Source organism: Akebia trifoliata, chromosome 8, assembly GCF_017979445.1.
Source record: "Akebia trifoliata isolate Shusen 1 chromosome 8, ASM1797944v1, whole genome shotgun sequence".
Taxonomy (NCBI): Eukaryota; Viridiplantae; Streptophyta; class Magnoliopsida; order Ranunculales; family Lardizabalaceae; genus Akebia; species Akebia trifoliata.
The window spans coordinates 15,368,654-15,390,438 of NC_141382.1; the positions used below are offsets into that span (position 1 = coordinate 15,368,654).

General features: G+C 32.6%; 1 protein-coding gene and 1 long non-coding RNA gene across 4 annotated transcripts; one reads left to right on the forward strand and one right to left on the reverse strand.

Annotated features, from left to right (window-relative positions):
* The first annotated feature begins 213 nt into the window (after window positions 1-213).
* LOC147396260 (uncharacterized) lies at window positions 214-1,371 on the forward strand. The gene is made up of 2 exons (XR_015181136.1): window positions 214-715; window positions 997-1,371. It is a non-coding gene; the product is annotated as an uncharacterized LOC147396260 (long non-coding RNA).
* An 11,537-nt stretch (window positions 1,372-12,908) lies between these two features.
* BSH (transcription regulatory protein SNF5, putative (BSH)) lies at window positions 12,909-21,396 on the reverse strand. 3 transcript variants are annotated; one of them, XM_086451165.1, is made up of 11 exons: window positions 21,242-21,396; window positions 20,978-21,069; window positions 19,944-20,032; window positions 15,981-16,052; window positions 15,822-15,869; window positions 15,585-15,668; window positions 14,320-14,358; window positions 14,109-14,191; window positions 13,896-13,958; window positions 13,664-13,759; window positions 12,909-13,194 (listed from the first exon to the last, which is right to left on the reverse strand). In XM_086451165.1, the coding sequence occupies exons 1-11, from the start codon at window positions 21,289-21,291 to the stop codon at window positions 13,155-13,157; spliced, it is 756 nt and encodes a 251-aa protein (XP_086307291.1). In that variant the 5' UTR covers window positions 21,292-21,396; the 3' UTR covers window positions 12,909-13,154. The 3 variants fall into 3 exon arrangements, with proteins under 3 accessions (XP_086307291.1, XP_086307290.1, XP_086307292.1); XM_086451164.1 differs by having other exon boundaries at window positions 19,944-20,038; XM_086451166.1 differs by lacking the exon at window positions 12,909-13,194 and having other exon boundaries at window positions 13,660-13,759; window positions 19,944-20,038.
* Between the last annotated feature and the right edge of the window lie 389 nt (window positions 21,397-21,785).

Below are 21,785 nucleotides of genomic sequence, written 5' to 3' on the forward strand. Positions count from 1 at the left end.
ATCTCTAAAAATATCTGATTTTATTTTTAAAATCTGATGATCTTAACTATAAATTAAAATTATAAAGAGCCGAGGTGTGATTTTTGGTCAACTTCTGCTCCACGTGAGTTTTGAAAAAAAAAAAACGTGTTGGTAAGGATGGGGGACGTCGTAGCAGGCTTGGACAGCAGTCCAATTCCAAGAAAACTAGCAAATTTCGGGTCCGCCCAACAAATGCTTAAGGCCATCTTAGTCAGTGTGGTCCATATTAATCCATGAGTCTTGCCCGAGTGACATTACGATTTACTGCGATTCTCACATTACTGAATACAATAAAAAGCATCTAGGATTAAATGTGCACTCCACGTCAGAAATGTGACAATCGCAGTAAATACTAATGTCACCAAAGCATTAGTGGTAATCTATGTGCCAGCATACAGATCAGGAATCTGGATATCCATCCACCTAATAGGAAAAACGTGGAGTATCTACCAGTCTCAGCTCGCCACGTGTTATAATTAAAAAATGCCCAACGATATAAGTGCCGTTTCAATTTAGAATTTTAGATAATCTTTGCTTCGCCTCTGTTGCTAAAATCTCTCTCTCTTGGTAATCTTTGTGTAAAAAGCTTGAAAGAAGTTCAAAGATGGCCGACGAACAGACTCTGACCTGTATAGACATACTATTGGCGATCATCCTACCTCCTCTTGGAGTTTTTTTCAAGTTCGGTTGCAAGGTTTGTAACTTTTCGTCTTTTTCTATCTTCTCATCTGATCTCTTTGTTCCAGATCTGTATTATTTCTTTCCTTTTCTCTGCTTTTATTTTTATTTAAAAAAATAATAAAAATTTCTCTCTGTTTCTGTCTGATATGGTGGTATTTCTGACTGACTAAACAAGTTGAATTTACTTCACTTTTCTCTATGAGTGAAGAGATCACAATCTTTCTGATGGATTGAGCGATTTAAAAACCAATAGAAAATTTGAACTTTTCTTTTCTTTGATGGTTGTGATTGCAGGTGGAGTTCTGGATCTGCCTCGTGCTTACGATTTTTGGATACATACCTGGAATCATCTATGCCATCTACATCCTCACTAAGTGAACAAAACATCTCTCTAGATCTCTTTGAAGGACAAGTGAAGAAAATTGGCGATATGATCTGTTTGATTTGTAGATTCCGTCTTCATTTATGTATTTCTTAATTGTTCTTTGTGTGCTGTGTATGTATTTTTATATTTTGCTCTCTATGTATGTATGTATGTAAGTGTGTAAAGTAAAGTTAATTTATCTGTAACCGAAGTGGGCTTTATTTCTCAGCTGTTTTCAGAACAGAAATCTGTTTCTTCTATGAAAATATGAAACATGAATGAATATCTTCTCTGTATTTCATTTACTTTATCTTCTTCCACATATCCTCTTGTTTTCTGCCTCAGAGGGTGTACCAAATTTCCTAATTTTTTATTTTTTAAACCTTTTACTCTTACCCTCTATAATCACAACATTAAAATTCTCTGAATGGAGCACTAACGAATTCAATTGGAGAATCAATCAATTATGATAATATTATTTCCCTTTTTCTTCAAAATTTTATTTTCTTTAACATTCAAATATCAAGATCAAGATAATGTTTTTTTTTTTTTTTTTTTTTTTTTTGGGGGGGGGGGGGAGAGAGAGGGTTTGAGGATTATGGTTTTGGTGAGACTTCCAATAACTTCATTTGTAATATGTTCCCCATTTTTGTTAATAGAACTTTATGGAATTTATGCAAATGGAATCCACCTGAATAATTACCAAATCCCAACTTTGTTAATATGCTCCTAACTAATTTCTTATAGAATTTTTCAGCTCTCTAATAAAATTAATGATAACAAAATCATATATCTTTTTTCCTTTTTATCTTAAAGAGCCGCTTTGAGAGAACTTTTTCTTTTTCTTTACCTATATTTTTGAATAATGTTGAAGTGACCTCAAGATTATACCTCCATCATATCAAACTTTTCTAACGTGAAAGTGTATGGGAATGAAGTGCGGAGCCAGAGGTCCAAAGAGGAACCTGCCCCTACATGGACGTTGTCCCCCTCTTTTTTTAAATTCCAAAATCTATCTCTCTCTAAAAGTCTTCTCAACTCCCAATCTCAAATCCCTTTACTTTTACCCCATTTTTATTTTCAATCTCAAATCCCTACATCCTCTCAACTCTCAACCTCAAATTCACTATTCTCAATTTATTTACACTAAAATAAAGATTAATATTAAAAAACTATCGTTGAAGACAAAGAAGAAAACTCAAAAAAGAGAATATAATCAACAACAAGGCAAGGTTAAGGACAATTAATGTAATAATATTCGTTATTTCTCTTCTATCTTTCTCATTTTTTTTTTAATTTTATTTTAAAAAGTCCTTAGGATGTAATGAACACCCTCACCTACACCCGATAGATTGGAATTTGACTTGGTTGAAAGGGTTCTTGCTTGAAGATCAAAGAAGATGAGGACATTTAGATCATTTTTCATTAGAAACTTCAAGGGATATATCATCAATTTGAAAACATGTATTGGTAAATATTTGAGAAAAGTGAGAGATGTCGAAATCATCCTCATTAATTTGGGTGATTTAGATATACCCCTTCATGTTTTGATAAATATTTGAGACATCCCTATATATTCAAATGGATAACATACTCTTGTTATTTTATACACTGGAAAATTAACAAACAAAAAATTAAAATTACCTAAATCGTCTTCAATTCAAGCCAATAATCCCTTGATTTTTCTTTCAAGTATCTGTCATTATCAAGTTTTTCACATTCAAAGGTAGATTCATGCTAAACTAAATAAATCCATTCAAAATATCCTTTATTTTTCTACCTGAAGGGTAGAAGAAGAGTGTTTAAAATTTTATATGAAGGTTGAAGATGATGGACTTTGGAGATTAAACAATAAATACAAATGAAGGGTCTTAGCCAAAGATCGACAAAGAGGGCCTTTAAATCATTTTATACTAGTCTCTCTTAAAAGACCAAAGTAAATAAGAATGTTAACAATTTGGCCTACCCCATTAATTATATACATGATAGGATAAAGATTACGACAGTAGTCTCGACTGACATTAAGATAAGCTTTGATGAATAAAGCAAGCATAAATATAAAATGCCAGACCAACTTTGACTAATGCCACACTAATTCTTGTGCAATCATGAAAGAATTGCACACAAATGGTGCGGAGTTAGTAAAAGCTGGCGTGGCAATAGTAACTCTCATAAAACATTAGTGATAACTGAAAAAAAAAAAAAAATAATTCAAACAAAGAAGACAGAGTCGTGTTGCAGTGACCTTAAGATTGTATCTCATATCACACTTGGAATCATAGATGTTTTTCACAAGTATCTCGATGAAATGCATCTATGATTCCTATCAAGACGGAGCCAAGATTTACTTCTAGGTCTTAGAGGGCAAATTATATATAAACAATTTATAATGTCAGTAATTGATTTACCACTATATTGTCAAATTAATGAGATGCCCCCATTGTCCTTGATCTTCTCTTACTAATTAATTCTAAATTACCTAAATACCCTAATATTTAACCTCTAGCTTAAAAACCATTAATTTTCCATCCCAAATCTATTATCTTCAAGTGATTTAATTTATATGATAAATTACTCCTAATTAGGACTATCAACGGATGCTTATGGGATCGAATACAATAATATCCAAATTTGAAATTTTTATCTGATATCCGAATTCGAATTTGAATTCGACGGATGTTCTAAAACTCTATCCAAATTTGAATCCGATTATCCTATCTGATTAGAATTCAAATAATTTATATATTAAAAAAAACATAATTTTTCCTTATCCAATTGATTTTTTATTATTTAAAAAACCTATTATATATTATATTATGTATATAATAAATAAATCAAATAAAATACTATATATTATATTATTTATATAAAAATAAAATAAAATATATTATATATTATTTCGAATTGAATATTATCGGATTCAAAATGTTGATTTCCGAATTCATATCTGATAAGGATTTGAATATTTGAATTCAAATTTGATATCCGAAAATTTTGGATAATATCTGATTTTTCGATTTCGAATTCGAATTCAAATCGGATTCGAATTTTCGACTATCTATTGACACACCCCTACTTCTAATACATATAACCTTATCTTTATATGAGAGAAACACTTTTCCTTACTAACATAGTAAGATTTTAAACCTTACTGAGGGTTACTTTGCTCAAATGGATTATCACATCAATAATCCAACATTACAATCCTCTAAATTTCATTGAAAATTTCAAAAAATAATTTCTTTTGAGCTTGATCAAAGGTTTTGAATATGGACGGCTACCAACATCCACATACCTCTTAAACTTAAAACTAAAATTTAGTGATGAAAAATAAAAATATTTGAAAAATCTTTTCTAAGTTCATAGAATTTTTTCCTATACGACCGTAAAGCATCAAATCATATTTTTGGATGCCATAAGGTGAGCTCAACTGCCCAAGGACTCTTAGTAAGGGTGAAATCCTTGTTAACTTAGTAAGGTTAGTAGGACTCTATCTTTAATCTGTTATTTTCAACTTTGCATTAACCTTTTAAACAAAATCCTAGATTTGAACTTTCAAAAAACTTCTAAATTTTTTTACTTAAAATTTTATCATTTTTTACCTCCCCAAAATCATATCTTTCCTTAATGTTTGAAGGTGAAGTAGATATAATATCTTAAGGTTGAAGATGATTATTTTAAAGAAAAAAAAAAACTATCAAGGGCCGAAGATCTGATCAATTTGGAGGGGAAAAATTAAGGCTATTTCAAACTTCAAATTTTGCACAAGATTAATATCAAAGACATTTATAGTATTTAATAATAATTTTTTAATCGTTTAAAAAATGATTTGTGAAATAAAATGACTTTTATTTAATAGTCTTAAAATGTGTATTGTCCCCCAAAATAAGATGATTTCACAACATAGTTTGGTAATTCCTTGAAAAATAATATATTATAAAGATTGAAGAGTTTGAAGATGATTATTTTTAAGAAAAAAAAGGAATTATTATCATTTTTAATTTATTATAATAATTTATATATTTAAAGATTTGAGGGGGACAACGTCCATGTAGGGGCAGGTTCCTCTTTGGACCTCTGGCTCCGCACTTCATTCCCATACACTTTCACGTCAGAAAAGTTTGATATGATGGAAGTATAATCTTGAGGTCACTTCAACATTATTCAAAAATATAGGTAAAGAAAAAGAAAAAGTTCTCTCAAAGCGGCTCTTTAAGATAAAAAGGAAAAAAGATATATGATTTTGTTATCATTAATTTTATTAGAGAGCTGAAAAATTCTATAAGAAATTAGTTAGGAGCATATTAACAAAGTTGGGATTTGGTAATTATTCGGGTGGATTCCATTTGCATAAATTCCATAAAGTTCTATTAAAAAAAATGGGGAACATATTACAAATGAAGTTATTGGAAGTCTCACCAAAACCATAATCCTCAAACCCTCTCCCCCCCCCCCCCCCAAAAAAAAAAACCATTATCTTGATCTTGATATTTGAATGTTAAAGAAAATAAAATTTTGAAGAAAAAGGGAAATAATATTATCATAATTGATTGATTCTCCAATTGAATTCGTTAGTGCTCCATTCAGAGAATTTTAATTTGAAAAGATGGGTGTAAGGGTAAAAAACCATAGGTTTTTTCTTAAAAAAAAAAAGATTTCAACCACTACCCTTTCAACCAAGTCAAATTCCAATCTATCGGGTGTAGGTGAGGGTGTTCATTACATCCTAAGGACTTTTTAAAATAAAATTAAAAAAAAAATGAGAGAAAGATAGAAGAGAAATAACGAATATTATTACATTAATTGTCCGGGCCTTGTTGTTGATTATATTCTCTTTTTTGAGTTTTCTTCTTTGTCTTCAACGATAGTTTTTTAATATTAATCTTTATTTTAGTGTAAATAAATTGAGAATAGTGAATTTGAGGTTGAGAGTTGAGAGGATGTAGGGATTTGAGATTGAAAATAAAAATGGGGTAAAAGTAAAGGGATTTGAGATTGGGAGTTGAGAAGACTTTTAGAGAGAGATATATTTTGGAACTTAAAAAAAGAGGTTCAAGCATGTTTTTTTTCAATGGGAGAGGGTAGGGTTTTATAATGGTTTAGGATAGTTTTTGGGGTCAAAATGGTCAAAGATAGAAGTTAGGAGAGAAAAACATGGGATTTGGGCATAAAATATTTGGAATGTGAAGTTAAGAAGGGGTAAATATTGTAAAAAAATGTAAATAGATTTTATTTAACTCATACCCATTGATAAGATCTAAATGGGTTGGTTTGACGACTCATACCCTACGTTGAGTGGTGATTAAGTTAGGGTAATTAATAAAAATCAGTCAACATCACTCTTCAACTTTGGTGGTGAATTAATTTTGATCTATTCAACCTCCTCTTTAACCTATTAATCTTATCTTATTGTTATGATTTTGGAAGTTGAAGTAAATGAAATCTTGCGTTGTGTTCGGCTTGAGAGAAATGGAGAGCAGGAAAAATGAATGAGTCTCTCCATTTCTCTTATTTGGATTGTTAAGTGGGAATAGAAAACAATTGGAGAGTTTTCTTTCTCTCAAAAAATGGAGAGAAGATGAGAGAAATTGAGAAAGCCTTTTAAAATTTCTATCATTCGATTAATCTTATTTAAATTTTATTCTCATTTCACACCTAAAAGACCAAAAACACCCTCACTATGCCAGTTTTCTTAAATATTGAATGATAGAAATTTTAATAATAACAGAGGTTTTGTAAACGTAGGACTTTTCTAAACTCAAACAATACACATAAAATTAAATTCAATTTAAGGTCGAGATGGAAGAAAAAATAAAAAATTTCCTTCCATTACATTTGAGAATCCCAAAGGGAATATCCACTCATACCAGCCTTTGATTTGATGGAGGAGTCTCAAACTTAGATTGAGGCCAATAATTTTCCAATGTTATTTAGTGCAAGATTTTGCTTTAATATATAAATATTACAATCTTTTTCTTCAAAGATTGAGTGAAATAGATAAGGGTCTCAAATATCTCCAAAGAGAAGTCATTTGTATGAAAGAACTAGAGTTTACTTTTCTAAGTTGTGAGTTCGAAACTGAGGACCATTCCTTGATTAAAATGTCACATGTGTTGTGTGGGTCGATGCATGTCGGGTATGGCTGGAAAACCTGATTTGAACCTATCTTATGGATTGATTGATGGACCAGGTTGTGGTCCTCTACTAATGGGACTTTCATGTTAAAAAAAAGATTAAATATTTTAATAACAAAAGAAATGAACAGCTGAATGTCTTTGTCAACTTTTAGAGATCAACTTTACTTTAGAACAACTCCACCTAAACTAAGTAGGGTGACATTCGTTCATTTATCCATTAGAGAAAACCAGTAGTCCATCTTAAAAGAAAAATTGAGATTAATTCAAGATTTTTTTTTTTTTTATACAATTGGAGATTTAATTTACAAATTTTAAGAAAATTGTATGGTGTTTTTAAAAAATCATACATTTTGTGAATTGATTGTGAAATTTAAAGTTGAAAAATATTATAATATGTAATTTTTATTTAACAAATAAAATAGGTGTAATGTCATTGTAAGGCATAAGTCATCAGTTCAAAACCATTAGAGGATTCTTTCCACCAAACTTCGATTTGAATCTTTATTTTGGAGTGGAGCATAACGATATATTTTATATTTGTATTTTGGCTATAGTCTTATTCTAACTGATAAGTATAGATATTTGTTTTTTAATTTTATCAATTTTTTTTTCAACTTTAACTAATATTTTGCTTGCCAAATTATTTCTAGACCCCGATTTTGTAACCCCAATCATTGTATTATGTGAGAGAGAGAGAGAGAGAGAGAAGATGGTACGTTACGTCTACTTTCAGCCAAGTCAATAATTTGATTTGGACCCAAAAATATTATAACTAGAACACGGCCAAAGCCTAACCAAATCTCTCTTAAATAATGATATTTAAGTTGGGAAAGATATCCCACCACAACAGGTACACGTGATTTTCTATCATCCATCTATGCTCCACCCCATCCATCCTAAAAGCCTACTGGACCCTTCTTTGATTCTTTATAGAGAAATTTAAGAGTGATTTACACATATCCTCTTATGTTTTGCTGAATATTAGAGATATCTCTTATGTTTTGAAAATGATGACATGCATTCTTTGACCTCCGTCTTTAAATAAATTAAGGGGAAAAGATTCAAATGTCCTCATCTTTAACTTGTAATAAAAAAATCCATATTTTTTTCTCTAAAAATCAATTGTCTTCATTCTTTTTAGATAAAAAATTTAACCCTCATCATCTATCTTAATATTATTGCATCTACTTCAAGTCTTCAACATTCAAATCTCAAGAAAAGATACAATTTTTGGAAGTATAAAATGATAAAATTTGAGATAGAAAAATCTAGGATGATTTATAAAAGGAGGCAAGATAGAAAATTATGAATCGAAATATAGTTGAATAGATTAAAATTATCTTGGAGGTTGTAGAGCTAGAAGATGATTGATTTTTGAGAAGAAAAATCTAAATTTTTGACTATAGATTAAAATTGAGGCCATTTGAATATTTCCCTCTTAGTCTATTCAGAAGACTAAGGTCAATGGATGCATGTCATCACTCTCAAAATATAAGGGGGTATCTCTAATATTCAACAAAACATAGGGGGTATGTCTTAAATCTTCTAAAATTTAACGAGCAAATTTATCTATTGTATTTTTATTACAAAAACACCCTTAGAACATCTCCAATGGTCTCTCAAATTGGGATGGCAATTCTAAATTTTGAAATAGCCTTTTAGAAATACACTCCAATGCACGTCTCAAAAGGTGTCTCAAATATAGTATATGCTAAAATCGATGCTATATTTGACGTTGATTTTAGTGTATCTCACAATTTGCTAGAGTGACTTTTAGGTTATAAAAGATTTTTTTTGAATCAAATCGTATTTCGAACAAATGAAAAAGTACTTGTAAACACTTCAATTTGATCGAACAAGCCCAAGAACTCAATCAAATTTAGGAGGAAAGATGATTCAAGAGAATGTTGATTAATCGAATAGGACCCACTTCAAGCATAATTAAGCAAATCACCAAGCTTAATCAAAGGATCAATTTTAGTCAACCCCTTCATGACCAACGACCAAACATAGGCTTGCTTGCCTGTTAGTCACCTAAAGGGCAGGTCATTTGTTGTATTGATTTTTATTTAATTTTCGTATATGCCACTTTTGCATTTGTTTTTACTTACCTACATGCAAGTTTGTTTTGTCTTGACTTTACTCATCAAAAGCTAATTCAATTAGGTTGTTGCAAGCCCATGTGTGCAAGAGATTTTCTTAAGGAAATGCTCTTTAAACCTCCCCAAAGTGTCTTATTCATTAAGAAAACCCTTTACACTTCCCACGATGCCCATGCATTAGTTTCTTCCTAATTTTCCCACCAAGGTTTTCTAGTAATCTATCAATTCTTCTAATCTTAACTCCAAGTCCTACTTGGTCCCCACATGAGTTGAATTATCTCTCTAACCTCATTTTAGTAAGACTCTAATAAGTAGTTTACTTTTTGCTCCCCTCTAACTTTGTTCTCAACTCAAGAAGATTATATGTAAATTGACCAAATTTTAGAGGCCATGACCCTTTTGTCAACCAAGAGAATTCTCTAGAATTTGTGTGCAAACACCTTCCTATCTTCAAGTTGTTAGAGACTCTTTCAAGGTAAGTGACTAAAAGTCCAAAAAACAAGCATAAAATAACATGCCACTTAGCTAGTTTTCTAGAGCTTGACTCAAAGTCAAGGGTCTTGGATAATTTTAACCCTCACCTAGAAATTTCTAGAACCTTATTGTCTTTTACAATCCTATTCCTTGATCATTATGATTGTTAAGACTTTTAAGGGTGTAAAAAATAATCAAGGACAATGAGAAAAAAGGGCAAGTGAGGTTATTTTTTGTGGTTTTCTTAGGAATATTGAGAAGTTAAGAAAATTTAGCAAGTTTATCCTCAAGAGTCTCCCAAAAGTTTATAAAAAAGAAACTCATCAAAGTCAAGAGGGAGAACTTCTAAGATACCTAAACTCTGTCAATTTACTTTTAAAAACTCTTCTAAGCCTAAAATTTATGTTCAAGTGAAATTCTATTATTCTTAGAAGCTTTTGAGTAAGAAGAATAAAGAAGAGAAGGGAATCAAGGTGGGGAGAATTTTATTTTCTATTTTGCAATACTTGTATTTCATAAATCCCCATTCTATCTCTTCCATTTATTTAATTTTAGTCCATTTAAATTCTAAGTAATGTAGCACTTTAATTTCCTTCTCCTATGACTTGGATGGTAGAGAATAATTTTTCTATGTGAGGTAAGCTCCCCTTATAAGTCCATAATAAGTTCCTTTAATTAATTACAAGTATTTGTTATTTCAATTTCATTTAGGTTTCAAGCACTTCATGTTTTCTAATTAGCTTTCTTTACTTTTATTTTCATGGTTAAGGAGAAAGAGTAGTTCTTTTTCATAAGGTAATCTTCCATTTTATCAAACCATGTAATAAGTTCATTTTGGAACATCCACACGTACACAACAAATACACACCACTATTCTCTTAATTTCAAAAGGCTAAGAGTCAAAAGTAAAGATCTTCCTAGATCTATACTTAACTCTTTAAGCCAACAAAAACAAATCTTAAGTAGACAAAAATTCATACATAGAGATTTTAGTTCATCAAAGTTGTGTCAAACTCATGAACATGACTTAAAGACTAAACCAATAGAAAATAATTCTCAATTGAGCACATAAGAGTTTAATAGTACTTTAGGACCTAGGAGAGTAAAATTCAAGTGGATTTGCACTACAGTCTTAAGCTTACAAAAAAATCCAACAAACACATTTTTCCATGTTTAACTTCTTCATCATCTCTATTTTGTAATTTTACAACCAAACTATAGTCTGTTTTATTCTTAACTTCTCATATCTCTTATAACTTCAAAAATACAAAAATACAAAAATACAAAATAAAAAAAATTTCTACCACACTTGTGGCCATGCATTGGTAACCCTCACTTGATGGGTGAGACAATGTGTCTAATACTTTCCTTGTCCCTTAATTAAACATCCTTACCTATTTCTTTAGGTAAACCTACTCCTTTTTCCATTGATTGCGAGTCATTACAAATCAAAAAATAGAATTTTAAAACTCATTTTATGATGTCCATTATTATTTAAACTCTTTGAATGATGGCGACTCCTAAACTCACATAGATGAGGTCAAATCATCTTTGGACCTTATGTATCTACATGAGTTAATTATTTTTTTTTAATGAAATTGACATTCAAAGCATATCAATGACATTTTTTTGAGATGAAACGTTTGAGAAATACATGTTAAATATGACATTTTTTTACGTAATTGTCTAAAAAAATTGCTAAAGGAAAATTTGGAGATACTCTTACTTTATCAAGCTTGTTGCTTGAACAAACCTTACTTGATGAATCATGCTACCATGACTAACTTAGTAGGATTTGAAATCTTACTAAGGGTCTTTGGGCCCACATGAATTATTAAATTGGTAATCCAACAACACATCCTTCTACGTTTTATGAAAAAACTTAGATTCAAAAGAAAAGAAAATTGTAAACTTTTTTGAGCTTGGTCATAGGCGTTGAAAATGGATGATTACTGAACTCTCAAATATAAAACTAAAATAAACTTGTGACATCAGATCAAATTTTGAATGCACAAATTGATGCGGTTAGAATCCACTTGAAGGTATGTTAAGTAACAAATTAACTGTATAAATTTGAATTTTATGACCTTGGATCCTACTACCGGTTTTTCTGGGTAAGAATCTTTATAAAATGAGGTTTGGTGGGTAAAAAACTTCTTAGAGTAAAGTTCCTTGGAGTTATCAAACCTCCAACGGAGTTTTTGTAATAAAAACGCAACAGCTGGGTCTGCCAGCTAAATCTCTCTTCTTTATATTTATTAAAAAAAAAAAAAAAAAATTGGCATGTTTTTAGATGTAATGTTAGGTAAGAAAAAGTAGTTGGTTAAACTTAAAAAGTAGTAAAGATGGCTCAACCCACACATCAGACCCCGCATTAGTTCAACGACAAATAAAAGTTTTTCTTGTTTGCTATTATATAAATTAGAAAGTATGTGCCAGTTGGCCCACCAGTAAATAAATAAAGATCCTGATTGTACCTCATCCTTATTCCATTATTCAGTTTTTGGGTATTATAGTTTTGTACAATGGAAAGGCAGACATTCTTGGTCATGGCAGATCCAAGATGATTGGGTCATGGAACGGATGTTGACTCTCTGTATAACTTGAAATAGGTTTCGCATGGGCTTTTACGGAAGTTGACGACAAGATTCCATAAAATTAGAACGTCCACATACATACACATGCCATAACAAGACTACGATCGTCACATTCCCAAAACATGTAGCCAAATTCTAGATTGTATAAATTGTTGGTGAATAACAGGCCTGATATGATGGAGGAGCTCAAACTTCAACTAAGAAATTATGCAAATTTGACGGGACACTAACAAGGTTAGGCCCGAGAAAGAAAAGGGCACCCATTCATGCAATCTAGCCTAATTTACAACTCTCCTCTCTATTGATTATAGTGTACGCTTAAGCATTGAATGGAGCAGAGAGAGTTGGAATACTAAGCTTGCATGGCTGACATTCACTGTGGTCAAGCCAGACTCCCTGCTTCAAGTAGCAACAGAAATTATGTGAATATCTCTCGCCATGGGTGAAAAGGGGAATTCTTCTAAAGTCAGCAATGTATTCGAACGGCCAAAAAAAATAAAAAAAAAAAAGTTGAATTGTTTCCATGCTCGAGTACTAACAAGGACCCAAAATGAAGTTATGACTAAACAAAAACGAACCAATAAGCAGTATAAGACGTTGCAGCAGAAGCTATTTCTTACATTACATTTATGAGTGCTTAATAACACAGATCAGTTCTTGTAGTCTCTCTTGAATCTCATACATGAGATACTTTGAAGTCTGTATGGCAGATCTCCTGCCTGGCTACATGGAATTGAAGCCTTAAACATATAGTACTTCAGCCACATGTTTAGCATGTTTAATAACCATCATCAATGTCACTGAGCCTTCTCTTCAAGCTACAAAATGCAGAATCAAAACACGATTGAAATGATAGCACATTCTCGAATTAGTGGAACATATGTGTTTTCAAAGGAAAGAAACATGTTCTTCAGGTCATCATCAGCATTTTAGAATTTCTCTTTTTTATTTTATTTTTCTGGAGCAAAGCTTTTAAGGATTAAAGGGTCTTCATTGAAGATTTTCTCATTTAGGTAGGACTTAAGAGTTGGTATATTAAAGAAAGAATTGGGCTTTTCTATTTCTTTTTTTCCTTTTTCTTTTTCTTGTGTTACGTACTTCAGCTCCTCCTATCTCTCTTTCCATTTTTCTAATAAAATGGTATGCCTATTATAATATAATATATAAAAGCAAAAGCCAAACCGTCAAATATTTTACTAGTAGTAAAATACAATTGCTATGGGGGACTTGCCCATCGAACCACCAAAGATATGATTTACATGTGTAAATGAAGGTAAAATGACTCACCGAGCATTCCGTTCTTCTCTTGCATCGAGAGCTTCCACTTCCTCTTTTGATAGAAGATCAACAATCGGTTCATACAAGTCCCACTCTTTCCTTTTCCTGATTCATTGGAGAACACAACATGATCGTCAGTTGTTGAGTTTGTGCAAGAATTGTCTATTGATCAACATATTCCTCAGGTGTACTCGAAGTCTCGAACAGAAAAATGTCAGACCAATATTATGATCAGTCTTACCGAAGAACGCTTGATTTGCCACCAAATAACTTCATCAAGTCCAAGGCAGCACCACTAGCTTTGCTGCAATAATATAAAGAGAAATGATCAAGGAAAATGATTTCTGTTTTTTGCATCACAAACCACTTGGACACTAACACAAATTCTTTGACCCTGAATAGAATGCAAGGCAATAAGCAGAGAATCAAAAACCAAAAACCAAAAACACCAAACCTGGCTGAGGAATGTTCTGCCCCTCGGCGACCCTTCTTGCTTACTCTGGTTTCCCTTGCAGAGGCTACACTTTGGACTGCAATCTAGAACAATGATATATTCTTAGAGCACAGCAAGGAAAGATAATTTTTCCAGGATTTACATTGAAGAATGGAATTTAGAAATAGTTATACTCAATGCACTCAAGTTGAAAGAAGAAGTAAAATTCTACCTCATAAAGTTGTTCCCTAATTGCAACTGCAACTGCAGGCTGCCACATACAATGTTAACAAGTTAATCCAACACAAGGCATCAGGTAATTCTCTTAAGAATTCCAACAGAAAGAGAAAGTAAAAGAAATAAGTAAATGCAGCACCAATAAGTAAAAGTCCGTACTATTTTTTACACAAAGTCTAGTGATTAGAGAAGTATGGACACAGTGCAAAGGAATGATAAAAAGGGGAGTGCAAAAAGGGCATAAAAACCTCAACCAATTACAATTGTCTCAAAAACATAATCCTCAGCCTCCAAATAAATACGAGGGAATGAATTGTAGATTGGGATAAAAGGTGTGGGAATCATTTCCAACAAATCCTTATATCCTACGTCATCTAAACTGAAATATCTGAAGCATAAAGAGAATACTCTTCCAAACGAGAGCATCCAAGAACTGAGAATTTCTAATTATATCCAATTAAATTCATGCCTCTGCCTTATTAGGAACCATGGCTTTAAAACTCGGTTTCGCGTCTCGTCTCGTCCAGGCCCGATACCGAGTCGTCTTGGACGAGTTTTCCAACAAATCCTTATATCCTACGTCATCTAAACTGAAATATCTGAAGTATAAAGAGAATACTCTTCCAAACGAGAGGATCCAAGAACTGAGAATTTTTAATTATATCCAATTAAATTCATGCCTCTGCCTTGTTAGGAACCATGGTTTTAAAACTCGGTTTCGCTTCTCGTCCAGGCCCGATACCGAGTCATCTCGGACGAGTTTTCCAATACGTTTGAGACGTCTCGTTCAAAAATCAAATTGAACATGAGGTATTAAATCTCGGTAAAAAAAGTGACTTGTGAGTTGGTCTTGTTCAGCTCTGATACTGAGTTAACTCAGGCGATAGTCTTGGTCTCGGATGAGTTTTAAAACCATGTTAGGAACATTGAAAAAATAAAATCACTTCAAATATCATTCATTGAAGAAATGGGATTAAGATTTGTACATTTGTAAACATGCCGTACGCCCACAGAACCATACATCTCATAAGAGACATAATGCAAAAAAATGTGACAAACAGAAAGAATAGCTCAACTTGAACTACCTGAAGTATAAAAGAAGAATCCTTCATTGGAAGAAGGACCTGTCTCACTGTGCCCCAAAAGGATGCAAGTCAACTTCATTATTTTGAGTCTATAAAGGGGACATGAAAATGTAGTGGTGCAGAGAAAAATGGCCTTATTTGTTAATATGTGCTATACTTGACTGGTAATGCTTACCCCAACTTCAGGGTCGCTAATTCCCATGTCACTGCAAAAGGTTCTTGCAAATTCTTCAGGATCACTCTCAAAGTTGTTTAAGTCCTGAAATACAATAATTCATTGAACATTTTATTACTGCAATGCAAAACATGCAATCGACAAACTAAAAGAAAGAAAAAAAGATGGCAAATGCAACCTTTTTAACATGACATACAGAATGTCAAATCTTCTAATGCAGTTTCTAAGAAAACTTACCCATAAAAACTGATCCCTTATGATGGTATTATTTACTCGAAGGTCAAGCTGAAACAAGGAAATGACTGTCATCGTCTATGCGTTGAGCCAAAAGTTCGAACCAGAACAAAGTCACAAATACAAAGAGAAGAGTAAAGTTAGGAGATAAATTATATGAACCTTGAGAGGCACAATCTTCTCTGCAGTATACATTTCTTGACCTTCAAAGGATCGAAATTTCGTGAGCTGTGTCTGTGACAGCAGAATACAAGCAAAAAATTTGTAGATTAGTAAGATGCTGAAATGCCATCAACAGTTAGATTGAGGAATTGAATTTCCATAATTTTAAGTTGCGTTGCACAAAAATGATACTAAAAATGTTAAATTTTTTCTTGTTTCAATTTAAAAGAACCTCAAGATGAAACATTAATTTCCTTGTAAAAGAACTGTATAAATGTAACATTCTAAAAAACAATTGTATATATATTTTTTTGGAGCTTTGATGCCCATATTTGACCAGAAACATTATAATCTCCACCTCCTTGTCCCCTACTAGGTGAGAAAATGATTTCATTCTACCAAAAAAAGTTACATTCAGTGTTGTCAAATGCGGATGCATATGTGAATATGCGATTGTTAACAGTAGTTAGTTTAGTTTAGTTATTTTAGTATATTTTAGTCTTTTCATGTTTAGGTCATTTTCTGTATTTTCCTATTTATTTGTGTAAGTATATAAACAATATACAAGGAGAAATAATCAATCTGATTTTTTTACAGAATTTTTTCTCTTCTCTTCTCTCTCTTTATCTTTTCTAAAGCCCTTGATCAGTTTCTACATGGTATCAAAGTGTTGGTGCCAACCAAGAAGATCGAAGAGAGCCTCGAACACACCATAGGTGTTGCCGCAACCCACATCAGCCACCAAAAATGCTGCCACAAGCCACAACAGCAACCATAGGTGTTGCCACAAGTCCCCAGGGACTGCAGGAGGTCCCCACAGCCACCCTAAGGGCTGCTACAGGTTCTTAGGGTTACCTTAGGTGATGCAGGAGGCTTCCTAGGGTTACCTCCATCCATCTAGGCCCCTTCTTTCATCCAGAATGCGACAATAGGGCCCCTCTTAGGTTCTAAGTAGTTTGGTAGTGTTTCCGAGTAATTTTTTAGTGTGATCTGGACTCTTCGAAGTCATGTCAGAAGTAACTTCAAGACAGTCTACCAATAACAGGTTTGGATCGTCACAAGTCAGAGATGAAAATCCAAACCTCCAGATCACCACAATCAAACTTGATGGCACAAATTACTTGAAGTAGACTCAGTTTGCGAAACTAGCCATCCATGGAAGACGAAAGACAGGCTATTTGAATGGGAAGGAGAAACAACCTAAAATCTCAGATTCTAAGTACAACCAATGGGACGCTGAAAATGCCTTGGTTATGTCATGGTTGGTACACTCAATGCAATCCCATATTAGTCAAGAATATCTCTTCTTAAAGACTGTACAACAGATTTGGGATTCGGTGACTCAAACTTATTCTCAGGCTCAAAATAGTGCGAGAATCTATCAGTTGGAACAAAATATATTGCATCTCAAACAAGAGGAGAAGACATTGTCAGGCTACTTTTCTGAATTGCGCAACATGTGGGAAGAGCTTGATCACTACTTACCCTTCAATTGGAAAAGCTCTAAAGATTGTACTTAGTTCAACAAACATGTTGAGATCCGTCGCATCTTCCAGCTCCTCGCTAGTCTAAATCCCGAGTTTGAGATGGTTGGAGTTTAGATTTTGAACATAGATCCCCTACCTCCTTTGAACATCGTGTACTCTTATGTTCAAAGTGAGGAGAGTCAATGTGTGGCTCTGGGACATCTGGATATTTCTGTGAGTGATAGATCAATCATGACAGCTAGTAAACAAGAAGACGGACAAGCTTCAAGAGTGAAGAAGTTTGATAAACCTACCTAGGCACCCAATAGCAAAGAGAGGCCGAAGTGTGACCACTGTAGCAAATTTGGACATATTCAAGCGAAAGTCTTATGGATAAGCTGGGCGTGTGTGATATCTTTGCCCTAGCTTGAGGGGGAGCGTTAACAGTAGTTAGTTTAGTTTAGTTATTTTAGTCTTTTCATGTTTATGTCATTTTCTGATTTATTTGTGTAAGTATATAAACAATACACAAGGAGAAATAAACAATCTGATTTTTTTTTTTTTTTTTTTTTTTCAGAATTTCTTCTCTTCTCTTTCTTTCTTTCTTTCTATCTTCTCTAAAACCCTAGATCAATTTCTATAACGATCACATATGCTATTTCCAAACATAATTTCGTATATGCAACCATCTCATAAACAAAATTATGCTATCTGTCAAATATACGATAGCATAATTTTATCTACGATGGCATAATGTCCAATGATCATAAATATGACAGCTAGACACAATTTTTATTTTTATTTTTGCTTTGAACTCTCTTTTTTCCGCTTTAAACTCTTTTTTTTTCCTATAAATACCCTACTTCTACCCCCACACTTCTTCTACAACATACTCTACTACCTTCTAAGTTCAAATCTCTCTTTTTCTTCTTAAGTATCTCATTCTCTCTATTATTTACTCTCAAGTGATCAAGTCTCAACTCACTCACTCTTACCCTCAAAACTTGAAGACAAAGAAAGCTATCACCTACTATACTCAAGTCAATATTCAAGAATCAAGTGAAGTCATCATTCATCATTCATCAACATTTGAAGATCAAGAATCATCCAACAACTCAAGTTCAACCTTCAACTTCAAGAATCAAGATTGATCAAGAATCATTCAACTACAACCTTCAACTCAAGACTTGAGAATCAAGATTCATTCAACCTTCAAATTAAATTTGTGCATTGCTTAATTATTAAGTATTTTTTTTTGTATTTTTTTAGATTTTTTTGAGTTTTTGGCATTTTTTTTAATTTTTCCTACATTTGTTTTTTACTGCATATGCCACCGCATATGCGATATGCGAACAATCTATGTTGGTTGCATAGACTAGCATATGACATTTAACAACATCGGTTACATTCCAAGTGTTTGTGTTGGTTGACTATTGTTGTATGTGCAAAGTGAATGGGGAGTCGGTGGAGCATATTCTCATTCATTGCAATGTTGTGTTTGATGTTTGTTCTCATTTTCTCTCCTTGTTCAAGGTTTCGTGGTGTCACTCTTTTTCGTTTGTTTCCCTCTTGTTTGGGTGGAATTCTCCTTCTTTTTCTCGCAGGTTGAGGATCATTTGGAATTTGTTTGGGTTTGTGGAAAGAGAGGAACATGTGTCAATTGCATTGAATGCCTCTCATTGTGAGGGTTCCTCATATTATATAGAAACTATTGGGCTGATTACAAGGCTGAATGTCAGCAATTACAACAATTAAGGAGAGACTAAATAAGGAAACTATAATCTTCCTATTAATTACAAGATATCTACAGCTATAATACAAAATCATGCTATAACTAGAGAGATTAATTATGGCTAAATATATATGTTGTAGCTGACTAACAGATATCTACAACTATAATAGAAAATCATACTATAACTAGAGAGACTAATTATAGCTAAATATATATATTGTATCTTACTGACAACATGCGCACGTTCAATGTGAAGGAAAGTACTTTTCAAGAGATCATTTTCACCATCCTTGGTTGGTTGTTTCATTGGTGCAAGCAATTCATTGAGTTTAAGGGCCTATTTTTCAAGGACTTTGTTTTAGATGGGAGAATGTAATTAGGGTGTAGTTTATTTTCTTTTCGTTTCTTTGTTTTTTTTTTTTTTTCTATCTTTTCTTTTCTTTGTTCCTTCTTATGTTTTTTGAGGACTGCTAGTCCTCTTATCATTATTTTTATTTATCAAATAAAAAAGAAAGATATATTGCATCTCCTTAGCTACCCTAACCATGACCAAAAGATGGTTAGTCATCTCCATGTCGTTCCTATACAAAATACATGAGGGGATCTGGCTTTGGTTTTAGTCCTCTATATCTATATCACAATCACTTAAACAATTCTAGAGAAAAAGTGTATCATTCTTTTTTATCATTTAAGAATACAATGGAGTTATGTTTAACTAACTTTGGAAGTAACAAATCAAGGTATAATCCCCATCAATTCACTCACTTGAATAGATTGAGCAATCTGGGTTATGAATGCTGGAGGGAGTTTCAAGTCCTTCACTGTCCTTTTCGCAAACACCACCACCTCGGAATCTGGATCTTTAACATTAACGAATATATGTTATTAGTAACCAAATATTTATATATTCCAGCCACACTATAGCACTTAAATCGACTACGATGTTATCTACTACTTTGATATTGACATCTTAACAACATACTTCATAATGGGTGTCGTATACATATTGGAAAGTGTAAATGTCATATCCATACATTACAATTTCCTTTCCATTTCCAAATCTGGGTAAATTTGATGTTGAAGAATGATGTGCTCCATCAATTTGACTGTACTCATTTAGGAACCTCAAGAGGTTGAAATAGGGCAGCTTCTTTGGTCTAAATTTTCAATGACATTTTGATCGACACCTACTTACCCAAAATCAGTGATCAACAAAGGGGATTATCCTTTCTTAAATGGTTTGTCACTCCTTGCAACAAGTGATAATACCCATGTATCATGAATTCAGTAATTTGCCAAAGGAAAAAAAAAAAAAATGCAGTCAAATCCATTATTCAAAATAATTTGATTTCACCTTTTCAGCCTTGCTTCGTTCCAAAGCACAATGAGGTAATACAATATAAGGCTTAGTATCATTTTAAGCCTTTTTCCAGCACATTGCATGTTATGAGTTATGACATGAAAAGCTATTTTCTTAAGATGAATTGGGTGATCCTTAATGATCAACTTTCCAAAGTTTAAGCTTTTCAACACCTCCAAAATAAATCTCACTAAATAGTAATGGGGTTCCTGAAAATACTAAAAATAATAATAATAATAACAGAATCAGTCCAAACACCTCACACATGACCCAAATGCAACTATTATGAATACAAAAATTTAGCAACCCATTAAGTATTTAATACTATTTTAAGATGTTAGACACTGAGGAACCTAAAAGAATATTTTCAAAGGCATTCTAAATATTGAAAAAAAAAAACAATAAATTAAACGTCTTTGTTGAATAAAATAAAATCTACCAGTAGGATTCCATGTAAACGCATCTCTGAACCGCTGTTGCCCATCGATTCCGATATCCAAACGAATTGGAACTAAATTTTCAGCTGTTGGGCTGTAATTAAAAATATATATATATATAAATCAGAGAATTCCCATCAAAATTGAAGAAATTCTTAATGGGTATGATTAAATATGGAATTACTCGATAATCGAAAGAGAAACAAATAGACCCAGATTAAAATTCGAATTCATGAAGCAGCACTTAAATTGGAGGAAAAACTTACATTCTGAATTTTATGGGTTGTCTTGAAGCGGTTACGTTGAGAGACTTCATTGTAACGGGAAATCAAATTTGATTTTCCGTTTTTTTCTTCGCTCCCCACCTTTGTCCCCGTCTTTTCTAGGGTTTACCATGAGGGAGGGCCACGTGCGATGCACGTGATGACTTAATTGTTGGGCAACAACTTGGGCGGGATCCAGAGCTCAAGCTACTTTGGGTCAAGCTTGGGCTGATATTTTATGGGCCAAAATCCATGGACTCCGGAAAACTAGATGACCCGCTCGTAAGGTGAAGGTAGAGATGATCCATGACCATGGGTCAAGGGTTTTAATCTTTTGGTTAAGATGATATCTTCCAATATATAAATTTATTTTGTTAAAAAATGTTACAGTTAGAAGGCTTTTGTCGTGGTCTTTACCGTAATATCAATTATTAAATATTTTTTATATTAATATGAAAGTTAAAAATAAAAAAATCATTTAAATATATATATATGTGTGTGTGTGTGTGTGTGTGTTGTGTGTGTGTGTGAATTGTATTCCATGAAT